Consider the following 20,054-nt stretch of genomic DNA (forward strand, 5'->3'; position numbering starts at 1 on the left):
GCTACAGATGAAAGAAGATTATGTGGAAACGTGAAACATGCTGCACTTTTCATCAGAGTAATAATGTGCAGACGAGATATACAGGAAGATATTGCGCTAACGTTTTGTATATATCCGGACCTTAAAGGCAGAGGGGAGTAAGTCATTTTTATTAAATTTACAGGAGAGACAGAAAACAGTGACTTACTTCTTTTTGCCTTTAAGTGCCTTCGGACTTATATCCAATTTTATAATATATATTTCATAATTTTTCCAGTATGTGGATCAAAACTCAAGTATATTTTCAGTATTTCCAGTATCAAAATTAAATTCCAGTATTTCAAGTATTTCCAGTATCAGTAGACACCCTGTTTACTTATCTATCTATTAAAATACTAAGAAAGCTTTAAAAACGCCTGAACTCCAACCTCTAACTTTGGATTTGAAACCTCTGATTTACGGTTATTTGTGATTTCACGTTCAACAAAGACAATATTTTAAATTATGTGTACTTTAAATAAATTATTTAAATACATCTTTTTTTAATTTATCTTTTTTTTATAAAGTTTGTTTTAAAATTATTGTTCAAAACCTTTGTATTTTAATAAGCCTTCTCCAAAATCAATGCAACTGAATTGTGCTGTCACCTTCGGAGTTCTTTTATACGTTTGTGAACGTTTATATGTTTGTGGGCAATCCTTTCTACAATGAGATCTCGGAAACTACAGGCTCTAGAAAGATCACGTTTTCACTGATCGATTGCAAATTTTGCGTAATTGTCCAGTTCTAATTGAATATTTAAAAAAAAAAACATGGCCATTATTTTTTATTATATTTTTACGACTACACTGGGTGTTGAAAACATTAAAAAAAAAAGCATCATATCCTACGGGTTATACATTCCAACACCACACTGTTGTATATGTCTCATTGGCCAAATAATAATGAAAAAGGAAAGATAACCATTTCTCCAGTCTAAGATGAACCTCTACTTGTCGAGTGTTATGCCCAATGAACACCATATATAATTGACATAAATATTTGTGTATTTAATGTACTTGCTTATTACATACTGCACGCAAGAAGGATAACACTGATCATACATTAATTAGAAACTTCAACCGGAAGTAGGCTCAAATCTTGCAAATGGTGCGAAATATTGGGGAAAAAAAAAAAAAAAACCGAAAAATCTCCCCTTTATGATACCCTTTACCGATTTTTTAAAATCAAGACGTCTTTCACTTGTCTGTAAAGGGACATGTACAGATGTGAGGAATGAGAACATTTATGCTCATATGCGAATGATGCGCTGTGTAGAAACCGCAGGTTCAGCTAGTAAACTTCAAAATTGTATGATTAAATTTGCACTAAGTGGAAACTATATATAACGGATATAGATAGATGGTATTATAGAATTCTTTGATAGCTTTTCACAGTTTCTTGTACGGATACCAGTAAGAGGGATACTGGCATGATTGAAATTTTAAACACACTAGTGTGCAAAACTTAAGGGACGATTAGGAATTATTTTCTTAGCTTTCAGTATTTATGGTCAGGTAAGCCTATCACGTATGAATGATAGCACTACCAGAGGAATTGGATAGGTAGAAAGGAAGGGAGAAAAAGGAAACGGCCCGGAACCAACAGTAAGTACCATCCCGGCATCTGCCTAATGTGAATGAAAAAAGAAAACCTCGCTCAAGAAGGCTGCCTGAAGAAAAGAAAAAAAGAAAAAAAAAAAAACGACCGAGTATTCCAATCGAAAATCGAAACCGGGACTAGGATAATGCAGGGTTCCCATTTATTTGGCGAGCAAAAATGTCCTGACTTTCCAAGGTCATGACGTAGAAATTTTCAATTCCATATATAATGTTAAAAAAAGAAAAAATAACTTTTTCCTGACCGATAAAATTCCTCTACAGAGAGAGGGAGAGATTTCGGAAAACTATTTATAAAATATCCCCTACCAACTAACCAAGGAAAAAAAAGTTAAGAAATAAAAATCCACACTTAAAATTTTCTGGTTCTTTCAGAGCTTTACAAGTAAACTGAATTTTTCCAGGTCGGTGAGAACCGTGTAAAGTGATACAGAATGTTACGTAGTCTGTGGAAATGAATGAAACCCGACAGTATCTTCTACAGGTACACAGGAAGCAAGACGTTGCATCGTGTGACTAACGCTAAATGTGTCTGCTACTCTAACTGAGGCAGTATAATGAAAAGGACGAGACAGTGTCAGAAAGCTGTAGAGGTGCACTATGGTAGTGTTACAACAATATAGTCGAATACAATATCTGGATGACTTCACACGCGAAAGAACCATCGAAAACTGGAAAAATGAATTGTGACAAGAGTCGCCCACCACACGCGAAAGAATCATCAGAAACTGGAAAAATGAAGTGTGACAAGAGTCGCCCAGGAATTTGGTATTGAGATTGATCATAGCACTGTTTCACGTGCTAGGGGTGCACGGTGTGTGACCGAGCGTTGGTGGTCGACTATAATCAATTGCAGCAGCGAACGACTGCTACATTGTGCAATACACAAGAAAGGACTGACATCAAACAGAGAATGCAATTGGAAACACATTTCACAAGACTGGAAGGGATGGTGCCAAGAACAACAGGACTAAAACGAGGAGGAGTGATGCATTTCCTTTTCGGATGAGAGCAGTTTCAGTCTAACTATCGACTCTGGACATACACTCATCTGGCGAGAGGTGGCAGCAACACGCAATGAACCTAGGAACATAGTTGAACATGATCACTTTGATGGTCCAGATGTTCTTGCGTGCAGAGTCGTAATGTTTCATGGGCATACAGACCTCCAAATTTTGAACGCGGTACACACACTGGTCAACGTTATTGTGACTGTACTCCTCCAAGTGTGTCCCTTCAGAGGTGTAGTCGACCTCGATTTCACTTTATGTATGAAAATGCACGACCATATCGAATAGCGAAAGTGGTGGGACTCTTGGAACGAGAGAATATTAGGCGAATGGACTGACCTACCCGATCCCTTGGCTTCAATTTATCGACCACGTATTCAACGTTTGCCAACAGCACTAGTAGAAGAAAGAACCTTCATACCACAATAATTCATTACCGACCTTATGAACACCACGGAAGCACGTTGCAGAGCACGTATCGCTCCTTCAAGTATCACTTTACTCTTTCTGTAATGTCAAGGGTCCATAAAAAATACCAGTGACTCCTGCGTAACAATTGTTTCTGTATAAAAATGCTATTTTTGGTCTAATCATTTCTTTTCCTGTTGTTACCTGTATAATATTGTAACACTACTTTCCATACATGGTGCAACTTCACTGATCTATGCCATTTGGAAGTGACACGCATATGAAACTTACTTTCGTCGTCAAGTATTGCACACTATGTAAATACCTTCGTGTATAATCTTAGATGCTACATACGAGATTTTCCAAGGGAAAAAAAAATCAATGGGAATCTAGCAACTGAAAAACAGTTTAGTTGTCGAAAATATTATTGCCTCGATTGATCAAAAGGATGTAGCCGGGCGTATCTACAGGGAGGTCTTTTGCACCCTTCTGTGTCACATTAAAAACAAGAAAAAAATAAATAAAACCACAATATCCCACACAAAAAATGATAAATTCAGAGCACAGCCTATATCATAATAAAAAGTGTCATTCCACTTACGAGATAAAATGCCATAGTATTTAAGAAATATGCAAACTCCACATACAAATACAAGAACTGGTAAAGACATGTTAATCTTCTCTTCGGGGGCAGCTCGGCAATATGTAAACACACGTGAGACACCCGTTAACTAGCAGTGGATATGACTGTGCAGGATAGAAGAGAAGATAGAAAGGGCAAGCCTGACAATACTATGACAAGAATAAACCCAACACAATACAGATAAGCAGAGGATAAAATGGGAAATAAAATAAGAAAAGGTCTCAAAGCAGTCAAGACTTCGGCATGTTGCAGGAATGAGAAAACTTTTAGAATCATACGTGCATCATCATCAAGCAAAGTACGCAGATGAGCAGACACTCCAGGAAAAGATGGTGAATAGTAAGCAATTCACCAGAAAGGATATAAGGCGGAGGATTCTAACCAGACAACAGATAGCAATGGATGAGGTTACTATGGCAGATACGCAAGCGTGCTAATCTTCTCTCTTCTAGTCGTGAAGTATGGGAACTCCTGGTTCAAAACCCAAGCTAAGGCTTGACAGCATGCAGTTTGGTATGCACCTGCTGGTCCCAGTCTACCAGTGCTTGCGTCTACCAACAAGACGACAACGGTCGAAAACACGACGAAGACCAGTTAGGAAGTGGTGACTGGTAGGCAGGTCCTGTAAGGGTTACAGCCTTGGCAGCAGTCTCATTGCCCGGGATACCAACATGGCTAAGCACCCAACATAAATGTACATTACAACATGTAAGGAGTGGCAAGAAAGATACGCTGAAAAAGCGGGTGTACAATCGATACATCGGTAAGGCTACACAAAGCACTTCTGGAATCAAAGAGGAAAGCATAACGAAGATGGCGTCGACGAATATACTGCAAAGTCTGCAAGATAGCAACTAATTCAGTAGTGAATGACGTAGAGAAAGGATGGAGTTTGAAACTAGCGCTATGATCGGTCGCAATGAAGGAACAACTAACAGTCCAAAAATTTCGAACTATCAGTGTAAAAGACGGTGTAGTTTCGGTATTGGTCCAGAAAAGAGAACCGACGAAATTCTTGACTACTGGTAACAGAATTCTTAAACTGCGTTAGATGAAGACTGTTGAATGGGGTAAGAATAGTCTACAGAACAATGCGTTGAAAGTCCAATGGGTGAAATGCAGGGACATCCACTTCAAGAGAAGTCAAGAGTTCCATAGCATGAATGCCACAAGATCCGTGCCAAATACCGAGCATACATACCCGCGTTGGAAAAGGGCCGAGATGCAGAAAGAAAATATTCATAAGTGGATGTTGAAAGAAAATATTTGTAAGTGGATGTTGAAGTACTCAACTAAGTTCACGAGAAGTCTGTCGTGAACATGACGGCGCATTCTGAAGCACACAAGATCATGGCTTTACAGGAGTTGAAGCCCGTAGACCATTCTAGACTTGTACACTACTGCACTTGGCTACTGCATGAAATAGGAAGTAGCTTTCCTGATCCGAACCTCTACTTCATAAAGCACAAGGCGTGGTTCTATCTCAAACGCTATGTTAATTTACAAAACCTCTATTGGTCTATCAAAAACTCACGACAAATATTCGAGCTACCAATGCATGATGCAAAGATTGGAGTGTGATACACTGTGCTGGGAAGAGAATCACTGTACCCATTTTCTTCAAGGAGACAGTGAACTCGGCACATTTCATCTCGACATCTTCGAGCCCTTCGTGTATGAATTGATGGCGCATAGCCATTTCGCGTTATTTCCAGCACTACAGCATACGCCTCTTTGGAAACAGTGCACTATTAGTTTTACGCTTAATAGAACTCTCTCGAAGTTCTATAACCTCTGATCTATCCATTATTTTTTATTTATTTATTTTTTTAATTTCTGGGGTAACCTGTACCACAACCACTGACACACTGTAGTAGATTTATGCAACGCCATTCCCAACATAAAGCAGAACGAGTTACATACAGCAAGTCGCACTAAGCGTGATCCATTGGACCAATCTGTGGGTGAAACATCATGGTCAACATTTCCAGTAGTAGCTGTGGAGACGAAGGAACGCATGTAAGTACTTTTTATCTTTAATCTACTTGTAGTTCATATGTTCACCATCTAGTTTGGTTTCGGTGTATCCTGACCCACCCTGTAGATTTCACTTCAGATTTCTTGTTTGAAGTCCTTGGAAAGAATGGGTAGTGAGATGAACAAAAGAGCTCCTTCGAAATTGGAATGGGTGGAAATTGTTTAAGTGTCCTGATGCCTTCGGAGTGGCTCATTGCTTTTGAGCCTGTTATGTGCAAGGTGGAATATGATAAAAATAACAGGCAACTCTTTTGTCAAGATGTTTTCGGAGATAAAAATAGTCTTCAGTTTACAAAGAAGCAGAGCAATAGCATCTTTTACCTTATTGAAGTAATATAGTTTGGAGAGTGTTGTTTCTTTTATATTACTATCTTTAGCATTTACTAAAAGAATGCTTCACTGCATGTAAAGTTTCATTCACTACAATTGTAACACGCTGTAAACACCAGGTGCAGTTATTCTGACTGGTCTCACTACATTAATTGCAAGAAACTACACTTTTTGGAAAAAAAACAAAATAATTTCCATTACTATGATTTACAGTATGAACCAAATCAAATTAACACTTTTCGTCCTCACAAGAGAGCGGCAATCAAATACAACTGGTGAAGAGAAAAGGTAGGTTTTGAAGGACAGCAACTTTTATTTTACACATTGTTTTCTATTACGGATCATATAATATGCGACTTGTCACTCAACCAAATTATCATTTGTGGTCAAAGAGCTAAAGGTTTGATTCCCTGAAAAAACTAAGATTCCGTTACATTGAAAATTAAAATTTACGTGTAAAAATATGTATTACTAACAGATACATCTGACCCATCTTACTAAGATTAACTTATTTACAATATTCCCAGACCACATAAGTGAGTTATGTAATGCTAATTAACGATACCATACGAATATGACTATGCTAAGAATATATGTACAAACTGTATTATATATATTAAAAACTATTATATATATTAAATGCATATATATTAAAAATTTTATGCATTAGAAATAAAGTTAAAGTACTTACGGTTGTGCTGGAATATTTTCAACTATTTCCTCAACAAATTCACGAGCATATTGAACATAAGCTTCGTGTTCAGGTTTTACAAGCACAACAGTTCTCTCGCGCCACTCTTCTGCTTCCCGTAGACTTTTCCTCGATGGTATATGCCCACTGCCAGCCTACAACAGAAAGCACTTTCGGTTATTCCCTTATCTCAAAATAATGGAGGAAACCTACCAATTATGAATATACACTCCATTCGAATGCATGCATAATCTGTACAGAAAGATAATCTTTAGTATTGTTAGTCCAGATCAATCGAAACTACCACCACCAACATCGCAAGGCTCTTCATACTATACAAGTGCCGCATGTATAGATGTTTGAATCAAACGAACTACTTCAATGATATGACCAAATATTTCGTTCTCCGAACACGGAAATATCTCCATATGGTACACGAAAGTTTTAAAGCAGGTCCTATTATTTATTAATCATTGTACTGCAACATCTACTTTCAATATTTCGCTTGATATTAGTAAAACTGTCTAGCCTGTTTCAATGTTATGGAATTCAAATATTCTATGAATAATTTTCAACAAAATACAATGACTGTAATGGTTTCAACTTAGTGAAAATGAAATGAAATGAAATCTCTAGTTTTTAACGTCTCATGAGGCTAAGGAAGACTGATTACGGTTATGAATGAAACAGTGGAATGAAGAAAGTGGGAGGAAACGGGAGGACGAGAAAACCCTTGCACCAGATGTCTGTTCACCACAAAGTTTACTTGGCAAGTTGGAATTGAATCAGGGACCCCACACATCAGAAGTGAGGGCTCTACCAATGTATCACCCGTCTTCGATGTAGTGGAGTTCGTACTTTAGATATGGAACTGTTTTTGTCTTTCTACGTTACTTTTCTGGCATGACGCAATGCACCACATGAAATTCTCTTCTGCGTCTTTACTTCGATGCCAGACGGCGATCAATGCACTGGAATTTCACGGATAAGTGATTTCATGTTTCGAGATTTAGTAGCAGCTTCCAACAGCTGACGTAATTTGGAGTCTGTAGCAGTTCAAATATGTAAGAACAAAATATATTTCTCAAGTATATTGTTATATCTTTACATAACCCAGAGTAAATGCAAAGTACACGAATTTGTAGTGAAACTGGACTGCTTCAAAATAACTTCACACTTCGCTGGAATAATTCCAGCTAGACTTTTTTTTTTTTTTTTTAATGTTTCAAATCTAATAGAACCAATCATGGTTTAGTTCCTGAAGTAAGTATCGCATTGATAACTTCACGCGCTTGCAAGTACTGAATTGTTATTGTTTTACGTAATTTCATTTTGTTCTTTATCTTTCTGTCAACTGGAGAAGTATTACACAATCAAATCACTACTACATTTCCTTCATGTACACTCACCACTTTTTTCAAAGAAAAGAAAAAAAAAAAGAAAGAAAACATAGTAGTATATTAAGTAACCCAGTGGCAAACTACGGAAAGTGGACCAGGTGCGGCCCCCTTAATGATTGTATCCGGCCCACAACATTATTCCTAATCTGAAAAAATGAAAAGAATAGGGCTACTTCGAAAGAATTGTATTAGAACCGAAATTAACAGATAAGAATTTAACTTCAAACCTGTGAATCAAAGTTCCAAACAGATTATGAGAAACTGCAATCATTAATAAGGCTTAGTATAATAAGAATTTTTAAAAGCACCCCATTATTATTTCTAATAATTTATATTATTCCGTCTGAAGTTTTTTTCTGCCCCATACCCCTAAAAAGTTCGTCCATCACTAGTGTAACGTATCTTTAACGGAATTATGCACAAATGTTACAAATTAATTGAATGAGATAAGATATACCTATTATGTCTCCAATATAGTACATCTTCCATGTGTAAAAGTACTACGAATCATGTACGTATTTATTATTCAAAGATTTCTTCGAATTATAATAAATATGGGAAATACATGGCAAATTCAATATTTATTATCTATATTCCTTCCTGACTGTCACGCGGAACTTCGAGTTAGCGCACATGGTCATACGAGGAATATTCCATTTCCTTTCATGCCATTGTATGTAAATGTATTAATCCCAATGAGTGTGAACAAGAAAACACGCAAAATGAATAAGTGACTCGACTAAAATCAATATTATATCTAAAGTGTCCTTTCTATTTTCTTGAAAAGTTTCTTACTTTCTAAAAACACTTCCACAATTCAAGATGATTCAAAACATCAAAAATGATTCATTATAGTGTCTTGATTTATTCTCCAGAAATAACAAGAAACCCAAGTAATCTTTCCAAATACTGCTCTGGAATCAGTGGAATTGTTGATGGTAGTCATCTCCTAAACACGGAAGATTTTTATTCTTGATCAGTCATGCAGTTCTTTAAGTTTATTGAATATCTCAAATGAGTCATTATGTATTCTCCATTTTTCAATCCCATGTACAAACATAAAACTAAATATTCAGATGGTCATGTTCATCCTACAATTTGACAATCACTATTACAGTTTTAAACTCTCATGTGTTTAAGGTCGCAGACACAATCTTAACATCGCACCTACATATGCTAATCCAATCCAATTAGGATTAATTACTATATCCCTAAAGTTTATCTACGTTACCTTTTTATTTCCTTAAATCATCTCAACAGTATTTTTACTGAAAAACTGGTAATCTCTCACGAGAGCAAGATATCTATCTACTTTGGACACAGATATTTGCGATATATCAGTCGATCTACTCATATTACGGAGCCCTACGTTGAGTAACCTTCTCCACTGCGCTATTAGTTAAACCTTACAAATTCTCTCTCTTAAATATTACATCATGTGGCTCGGAAAATCCCAAGTGCAGCTCGGTACGGCAACTGGAAATACGAGTTTGGCGTCCATTTTCATTCTTACCTTCTAGTAGTTCTGAATTTTATGCAAGTGGATGGATTGATAAAGAACAATCTCAGGTCATCAACGAAGTAGACAACCTTAATAATCTGAAGTTTATTAACATAAATGAAAAATCAGAGTATTATCATCCATCCAGAACAGTGGACAATCAGTACTTCATGCTCTAACTACAAGAAACGTACATGAGCATAAAATATACACTGTGGTTCTGTAAACCTTCACTTACATTGCTATCAACTGCTATTATCTACTATGGATAGCTTAAACACTAAGTAGATCTCTCGTGATTATATGATTAGCGTACTGTCTGCAGCGCGGGAAAACCACGTTCGATTCCCGACGGAACGTGTGGTTCGTATCCCACGTTAAGTTGTAGGTTCATGCCTTGTATAGCCTCACACCGAAAAAGGGACGTTAAACTCGAATCCTCCATCCTGTACAATAAGTTTGTATTTATATACCAATGACCAGGGTCATACTTAACATTTTTATCGTCCCGGCCCATTAGGAAATGCATTCCTCTCAATACCAATGTTTGGCGCCAAATTTCTGAGATTTCCAGAACTGCTGAATGAAAAAATCTGATCTGAGTGAGAAAATTTGCCGCCCCATACCACGACCCGTGTTGGCTCATGCTAAATACGGCTCTACCAGGGACTATAATTTAAGATCGAAACAAATAATTATATCAAATTCAATTTTTATTATTGTAGCGCCTAGTTAACAGTAAGGTCTGCAACATAGCTTAAAATTGCGTATTTGTGGAAAACGTTTAAACTGATAACGTGCTATAAAAGCAACGAGACTTTTAAGACAAACTGAATTCAAACTATGCAAATATTGTATACTTATAAAAATAATGGGGGCTCGGGCCCCAGGAACGGCGCCCTTGAGTGGAAGCATGGTCACAAATGAAGTGTGTACTATCGTGCGCTATAAATGAACGAGTGAGAGAATAGTGTTTCTGATATTCATCGATGCCTACAGTGCGTTTATGAAGCCAACATCATGTCCCGTCAAATTGATGAGCGCTCGTGTGCCATGTTTAATGAAGGAAGGCAGTATATGCAAGATTTAGACGCTCCTCCACATCCTTGACTGCAACAAACGTCGACGGAGTACAAAAAATAGTGTTGGCCAACACATGTGTAACTGTGTATGATGTTGAATCTATATACATTGGATGTTGGTCGTGCTCAAGTCTACCACACGATTCACAATTTGTGAGATATCAGAAGGTTTCGCTCAGATGGCCAAAGACATCACCCCTGTCACAAGACTGCATAGATGGTAGTAAACCTCGAACATCTGATGCTGTACGAGCGCGAGGGCGATCATTTCCTCTTCAGGATCATCATGGTTGATGAGACCTGGGTGCACACCTTACGTAAGAGACCAAGGCCGCCTGAATGGCATGGGAACTTCACAGCTCACCTGTCACCAAAAAACGTCCCGCAGTCCCCAGATAAGATTATGCTGATTATGTTCTGGGGCACGAAGGGTGACATACTGCTTGATTTCTTCACTGCATCATCAATGCGGCACGCTATTGCCCACATACTACACAAACTTAAGTCCAACATTTGACGCAAGAGACAGGGCTCTTAAGCCGAAAGGATTTGCTTTTGGATAACAATCTGAACAGACACTCAGTAAAAATCACTGGAACATATTTGTCCTGTGGGATGGGAGAGAGAATCACCCGGCCAGCCCCGATCTTGTCCATCAACTTCTACCTTTTTCTTTCTTGCGCTGAAGTCATCAACATCATCCAGTCATCTCTTCAGAAGCAAGGAAAAGGTGCAAAAAGCTGTCAATAAATTTTTCAAACCACTGGGCACCAACTTTTATCAGGAGGGTTCCTTGAAATTAATTTTACGGCACGACAAATGTATTGTTCGGTTCAGTTAAGATTTTGGATAAGATGTTCCTTAAGAATAATAGGACCAAGTGTTGAGAGGTTGTAAGAACAGTTGAAATACGTTTGAAGTGAATACTCTAAAGAAAAAAAAAATGAGTCATGTATAGCTGTGGATACTGTAATGGCTTTTAATGTGTAACAATTGTAGTAGTGGTTCTATTTTAAGGATGAAGGCAGTCCTGTTACATAATGTAGCTTGAGGAAGCTGTAGAAGTAAAAGGTACAATAAAAGGTAGCTTGAAGGGTATATGCCTTTAAACCTTATTGGTTGTGATAGCGTACATTCATATACCACGAGATATCGGTTTATTAAAATTTGAAGGTAGGGAAAAAAAAGAGTAATTATATACATTCATTGGTAGAGGTTAATGAAGTAATACCCGTCTAACAAACACACCATAACATGTTGGTGTGGTTATGTGAAAAAACTGCCAGATGATTGTATTTTGTTATGACACTACACATTTTCTGATTGTAATAAAGCTTTCTGTGAAACAAACGACACCTTATTTTTGGAGTGACCCTCAAATATGTAATCATGTGACATTGTGCTACTTGAAGAAAGAAAGAAAGAAAGAAAAAAAAAAGATTCTATGATATTGTTCACCTGTTGGCACTGTATAATTAAGTCAAACGATTTCTCCTTGTCGACATTTGTTTTGTAGAATTTTTTTCCTGTTAGTCATATGATTGTCTCAAGTTTAAAAAATGACTATAAAAGACTGATAGTAAAAGTTTAGTAATGCTTCCTCAAAGATGAAGAGAGCTAAAAACCTCAAATTCCCCTTGTACACGCCACTGATGATCACATCCTTACATTATTGAGGGAAGTTCCAGCTTGGATTGTTTAAAAAAAAAAAAAAAAAAAAAAAAAAAAAGGGTTGCAATGTAAATATCTTTAAATACGTTCACACTACAGAATCCTAATAAATTATGATGATCTACAGTGATGGAATAGGTTATGGGTAACGATTTTTGCCCGGGTCATTCTGATCTGAGTCTTGCCTCTGGGACTCAAATAGATTCGGCGTCCCAGAAGCAGCCAAAGTCTTAGATCTTCAGTGTTATAGCAGAATTTCATACTACATTAATGATAACAGCTTGAGGTCGAACACTTATTTGTTTGCTTCTGGGTGTCATTTTTTTTTAAGATACCATGTTTTGCATTCTTCAAATGTAATTTCATGTTTATTCGTCTTTCCATGCGTGGTGTTAAACATTGCATTGATGAATTTGACAAGTTTTGCACTCTGATAAACCTTACATTTATACTTCAGTGCAATGCTTGGCACACACACAAACGTAAATGTGAAAAAGAAAATTATATGTAGTGAAAATGCAATGAGAGAAGAAAGAATGATTGTTAGAAATGCATTAGTAGCCCCCCTTATACTAACTACATCTTTTAACTACGTTTTGTCTCCATGTCATACTGGGTAATGGGTCCGGCTGCTTCTAGGTGACCCGCTGCATCACTGGCGCTCTACGTAAGGATACTGCTCACGAAACTGGTTTCTGTCACTTCATTCAGAATTAAACAAAACCTCATTCTATCAGAGTTTTAAATATTGTTACGGAATACGAGAACAATACTGACAATTTTAAATGTCAAAACAAAATAATGATAATCTATATAGAATTAATACTATTAAGCACTGCCAACTTCTACCACACTTAAACACTCGTTCATCACAAGCTCTTGCATTTTAAGTTAGATACACAAAAATAAAATAACTAAGTGCTCGTTAGGGATCACTCACAACGCTAACAAATTAAAAGTTATTGTCCTTAAACTTCATTATTCTTATTTAAAGACATACAACATGAAATACTGAAATGTGCGCAACGCAAAATCACCACTAGAACCCAAATCTAATGGAATATGTAAATAAGGTCGAAATATTAACTGCGAGTGTTAGTTCATAACTGTGTCAGGGTAACATTAAATTTCACTCAAGCAAATTTAACATTTTTTGGGTTATAATGTACATAATTATTATGCGAAAATTATTACATACAGTAATGATGGTTAAAAACAGTTTCACCATCGCTATACACAATAAGCTTCATTCAGATTTTTTTTTTTTTTTTTTTTTTTTTAATGCAATGCTTTTCTTTTAAACGAAGTTAGTCCATGTTAGTTACAAAAGCAATAAGGTTTGGTCCTAAAATAAATACTGTACCTTTGAAGAATTTCCTCGTAAAAGTCTATGAAAAAAATCCATTTCTTCAGCGAAGCATCGGTGCAATCAACACTGGAGGTGCAGATCGTGCAAAACTTGTTTCCCAAAATACTGTTCGGTGTCCACATATCTCTAGTCACGAAAACTGCGCCTTGCGAATTTGAAATCTGGCCAAAGGTTGGTGCCAAGCGGACTTGAAAACCTTCACTTCGTTCCATTTTAAAGAGTGATTGCATATGTCCATGAAGGACGAACGTCAATGTGTCAACAATATACTCTTGATCGGATATGAACTAACTTATTTGTTTTTCACTTAAGTGCAGACTAGTTAAAACGTAAATATAATCTTTGAAATTAACAATTCACATAAATATTACACTCAAGCATTTTAAGTAAACCAGTTAATAGTATGTAGCCAGCTCAAAGGATATGGCTTCACAGTTCTAGTACCTTAATACATAAAGCGTCAAGTGACTACCGAATTTCATAGGGTTTTATGAAAAAACAACCCCAATGGGCATTCATGATATTATGGTCACAGCCTTGTTAAAGTTGGTTTATTCGCGATTCCAACTTACATGGAATACCACCACATTGGTAGATATTTGCACATTAGAGGAATTAGCTAATTAAGTCTTACGTTAAATCTAACTCGATTATTCAGTTATTTTGGTTGAACAGGAACTCATTCCAATATTCTTTAGCTTTACATTTTGAAGCAGAAAACACATCAAAACATATCCAGTCCTGAAATCAATGGCTTATATCATTCAACCAAATGTATAATAGCCTTTGTGAGTATATGTAAATGTTATATGTACATAATTACAGATATCAAAACGTACATATTAATCTTTGTAAATACATCATATAGAACAGTATGAGAAATCAATGCAGAAAAAAGAAAAAGAAACACTACAATAGAAAAAATGAAAACAGCACAGCTGAATTTGACGTTTTGCGACAACCAATGAGTAAACAGTGCAGCCAAATCTGAGGTAAGAATTCTGAGTGGGCGGATACTGTGATATAAAGCACTCTTCCGCTAAGAGCGTTTAGTACAATATAACAAAAATACATGTCACTAACGATCTTCATGGTATCAACTGTTATAAATACCATATTATATATATATATATATATATATATATATATATATATATAAGAATCCAAGAAGAAGAGGTTTCTTGCTTCAATCTCATGTCCAAAAATATGGAGTCGTCATGATGTAGTTTTTCTTTACTCAAAAGAGAGACGAACTCTCGTTATAGTACCTTCACCCTCTTCCTCATCCACTATTTCCGTCTTAAAAGTTAGCCGATTAGGCGGATCTTTCCATATTTAATGGAATGGCAAGTGAGGTCTGTATTTGAAGTGTAGTTTCCCAATAAGCTCTGAAAATATACAATATGTGCTATAGACGTATTTCTCTAGTAATCCTTAAAAAAGGATCCAGAAATATGCGGTAACATCTATACGTAACAGGAGTCCTGACAGTATCTGTCTGGTCAATGCCCAGTCCATATCGCTTAAGCTAGAAACTTGGAATTTTGACAATGCATAGGATTTGTGACGTAAGGTACCACCAAGCAAGGATTTTTAGAAATTCACGAGGAAGGAAAATAGGGGTGGCACAATTATTACAGTAAAATGTCTCAATCTCTGAAGGGTACAGACATGAAATTTGATGTACAGCAGATTTCAGATGAGAAGCGGCATGGCCTTGAGTTGGCTTTACGCGGCGTCCAATTGGCTTTGAGCGGTGTTGACAATTCGCGACAAGCAGTTCTGCACGCTGACTTCTCCCGCTACCGCGAATCTTGACAATAGCAGAGGCGCTTATTAGAAATATTGATTTAGCACATTAACTGCTCACTTTACGAAGTAGAGAAAAGAATTACGAACACATACGTGAAAACTACATCTTTTTATGACAACTGGTTGTCATGATACATGCTTTGAAAGGTTTCCATATAAAACAATTAGTAAAACGAGCGTTGAGTCCCGTCTAATTTCCAGTGGATTTTTCTTCGATTTGGAAATGGAACTCAACTTTTATTAAAGGATAATCAGGGGTGTAACCAACAGGTTGTTCTAGGGGAACATTACTTTCAGGGGGAGGAAAGCTTTTCACACATTAAAAACAGAACAAATGACCTATTTCAGAATATGAAAGCATTTTAACTCACCATGTATACTATACACATATTATGTTTTCTCGATGCTACCTTAACAAAAGACGGATCTTTACAGTACTGAAGTTGAAAAGCGGATTGTAAGAAATAAATCAATAAGGTATTCATAAGAAAACAAATGCTGTTTCTAGCAGTCTGTTTATCCGACTTTGTGTTTATGTAGGTTAAAATACTAAAGGGAAAAAACTCGAAAAAATATCAACTCAGATATTATTATGCAATAATATAGTAGTGAGAGATCCTGGGGGGACTGAGGGAGCCAGGGTCCCTCATTTTATTTGTAAATGTGCAATATTAGGCATAATTTGAATGCAATTTGTCTTAAAATCATCATATATGCTTTCTGCATCTGAATGCACCCCCCCCCCAATTTACAGAGAAATCAGCGTCCTTGTAATTAGGTACACAAACTGTATTGATGATGTTTTCTTTTTTCTTTTTTTTTTAAATCGTATTTTATTATAAACGTTCCTAATTTGCATTAACTATTAAATAAGTTTACTAAACATATACTAGATGAACCTCCCTCATTTCGGGGCTGGAAATAGTTTGGAAAGTCAAGGCCCTCTTTTCCCCCGTTTCTACACCCTTGAGAATAGTAAGCGATCGAATTAAATAACAAGCCTCTGCAATTTGATTCATATATATATATATATATATTCGATTCCCGGCGGGAGCTCATGTAGAAGAACAGAAAGTATGGGACATTCGTAATATTGTTTTGAAATTGCCTTCATGCAAGATTCTTCCTTATTCGACAGAAAAAACGCAGTATGATTTTTTTTTTTCTTCGTTTCAATACCTTACGTATGTGTGGCCAATTACGTACTCCTTCTTTACTCCTCTAGCAGGGATGCAAAAGCACCAGGCGTCTGAGTGGTGTCATAAATTATTGTAACCCAAAACAAACTCGACCATATCGTGTTGCTTACGAATCAGATGGATTGTTGTTGTGAGACCTACATCAAGTATAAGAGTATGTTATTATAGGAACAGACATGGAAGCAAAGGAGCTGATTGTGTGTGTAGGAACGCAACTTCTGTTCTAGCATAAACAGAATTCATCAGTGTCTAGGTTGCTTTCTTTCGTGGTAGTTCATTTGTTCTCCAAAATTATAGTTGACAATGTCTTTAAGGAAACCGAGTACAAGTGCGGAATTTTCTTTAAAAAAAAAAAAAAAAAAAAGTGCTACGAAGTGAAGCTGGAAGAACTATTTTTTGTGTTTACAATTTTTGGAACTCATAATAAAAAATTTACAAGAGTCAGATTCAGACAATGGCGAAATATTAATTGACATAGACGATAGTGAAAGTAGTGTTGAAGACGAACGTTTAGCAGTTCCACTGGAATAAGTTAATAGGTAGGTTATTCAGTTGCTATATATACTTCTAGGATACACAGCCAAAATCTTTGAGTTGGCTGGAATAGTATATTTACATTGTGAATAATGTTGCCAATGTATGTGTAATAATCTCAACTAGAGGAAGAGCGAGAAGGGAAAGGGGAGTCCGAAATCCGGCAACACCGCGCGGAATATCGCACAGCATTGGCTACTGCCCGTGATGCTTTACATCTGAAAAACACAATATGTACTTCTCATTTAGAATAAATAGACATATTTCACCTTTTACAAAATCCTAGAAAAAAAAAAAAAAAAAAAGGTGGGTTACAATTGATGACACGATGACCGCACTTCGAAATCCTTTAAGATTAGACATGGAATTTGTTATTTTTCATTTAAAATACCGCAAGACTTTGCACAAGATTAAAGCGATTTTAAAGAAAATCGCATGCAACTTACAAACGTGATGATTTAGAACACTGTATTTTAAACATATAATAGCTAGATATATAATGCTGCTTGTAGACGATCCAAGAAAGCTTGAACAAGACCGTTCAATACCTCAAATTTACACGTTCAAACGACTATTGTGCAAGACACTTGAACAAGAGTCTCATTACACGATCACAGAGGTATTGAATCATGTTTTATACACTTGTTGATAGGTGGCAGTCCAAAACAAGTGATTGAAACTATGAAAACAAATTAAAACTAAACTGCGTACTGATTTAGTTCAGACCTGTGCATGAATAGCTATAATATTAAGCGTGTCTTTCATAACTTTCTGTATTTGGAATTTAATAATTACCGGTATATTAAACCATTTAGATAAAAGGTCAATTGATTTTGTAGCAATCCCCTTCGAATTCTTACTATGTATTTTGCCCCTTTTAAATAAAATGTGGGTTAGGTTAGCTTAAGAGTAAAGTTCTGCTTAGATATAAAAACCCTGAACTATTTTTTTTAAAAATTTGATTCTTTAAATGGCGTACTGATGGCAGAATCATTCAAAAAGAAAAAAATCGAAATGTTTCCCAAAATTGTATCAGGAGGCAATGACTACCTTTTGATGTTATTTATGTTATGGTATAGAAGATTGTTTAAGGAAAATGCTACAAACGCAGGAAACCAAACGAAGCAATGATAATATATTTTTTTCAGGTACTGGACTTACCGCGCATATCTGCATCCGACTTTCTTCACAAACCTATCCCATATTTGGTACTGGTTAAGAATAATATGTCAAACAAATAGTAATTTTACTGTTAAAATGTGTGAGTGCATATGGAGGAGGATTGATTGGGATAATTTCCATTGTCGGAACATGCGTCTATAATGTAGGAAACAATTATGTTTAGAAGTTTTAACGTTACCAGTATCAAATAATTACAAGGGCTATAGTTGAGTTCAAATCAGTGAATACGATGTACGGGTTTGTTGTACTATTCTTATGTTTCTTGCACTATAACCTCAGTCGATGACGCGCCTGCTCCCGACAGATGTACTCTCGCGTGGACCCATTTCTACGGTCCTGCTCTGACACTGTTAAACAGCATTCTTGTTTTAAATAGGGTTTTCACTTTCGTATATGTGGCATATGTCTGAATGGACAATTGTACCTTACGGGATAGTCCTCGTAAAATTAACTTGTACGCATGAAAACAACTCCTACCTTAAGAAATAACTCCTGAAATACTACGTGTGAAATACGTAATAAAATAATTGCATGTTTTATAATAGGATAACGTGTAATAATTTTCAGGGTGCTTCAGTTTGCGAGCATATCAATTTGTACGCAATTATTTTTTTTAATTGTCCCAGATTAATAAAGCAAGAAAGGTCACACACACATATTATATATATATTTGATGAACTCTTCTACTTTCTTAATCTACACCCGATATTCTTGTATATTAAATTCTCAAATTAATACTTATACCTATCATTGCCTCAAAATTTAACAATAGTTATGGGCATGTAAGCACTGTAACTACATAAATCGTGAATATTATCAACAAAATACAAACAATATCTTCCAGCCCAGATATTAGCTTTTGTTTATTATTAAAAGTACTCTTTGAACATCAGATAATTAAGGAAAAGAGTAATAAAAAGATGTTTATTCAACAACTGCCGCTCTGTCTCACGACGCCATCATAATTGTTTTGTATTTTCCTGCACTCAATTCGAGCGCTAATTAGCTATTGAATGCTCTTGAATTGGATTATTTAGAACAGGACCGAAACGAAATCTCTTGAACGAAACTATTGAATTACAGACAAAAATTGACGTCAGTGTTGAGTCTTTCATCAAATAATCTTGAATGGTCTTGAACAAGAGTCTTGTTCAAGCTTTCTTGGATCGTCTACAAGCAGTATAGGGAAAACATTAGTGCAAGTTCATTGGTAAACATTCAGTATGACCATAGTTATTGAAATATAAACCTTGTTAAAAAGTAACCCCATAGGTGGGGTTACTTTGCACAACTCACAAAAAAGTATGTTCAACATACGAACATAACGTTTCTGTGCAATGTTTTCCCTTCAGTATTTATACATTTTACTTTCTACACAAAACTGCATGCAGTCTATAAATATTGATATTATACTGATGGTACCGGTATCAGTACTTAGTTTGAATTATTGATATCATCGATTAGAATATATATATTTTCTGGTACCGGCACAGGAACCACATTCTATATAGTTTGAATAGAACCCAGAGCATAGTTTAGCATATGTCC

General features: G+C 36.1%; 1 protein-coding gene across 3 annotated transcripts in view; it reads right to left on the minus strand.

Moving 5' to 3' along the window:
- Positions 1-20,054, minus strand: part of LOC145690090 (uncharacterized) — a 192,132-nt gene that overhangs the window by 65,931 nt on the left and 106,147 nt on the right. For all 3 annotated transcript variants that reach the window (XM_081764644.1, XM_081764654.1, XM_081764663.1), the window contains one exon: positions 6,757-6,911. In XM_081764644.1, coding sequence (XP_081620770.1) covers positions 6,757-6,911 — 155 coding nt within the window. The remainder of the gene's footprint in view (positions 1-6,756; positions 6,912-20,054) is intronic.

This window comes from Thermobia domestica, chromosome 1, assembly GCF_964235325.1.
Source record: "Thermobia domestica chromosome 1, izTheDome1.hap1.1, whole genome shotgun sequence".
NCBI lineage: Eukaryota > Metazoa > Arthropoda > Insecta > Zygentoma > Lepismatidae > Thermobia > Thermobia domestica.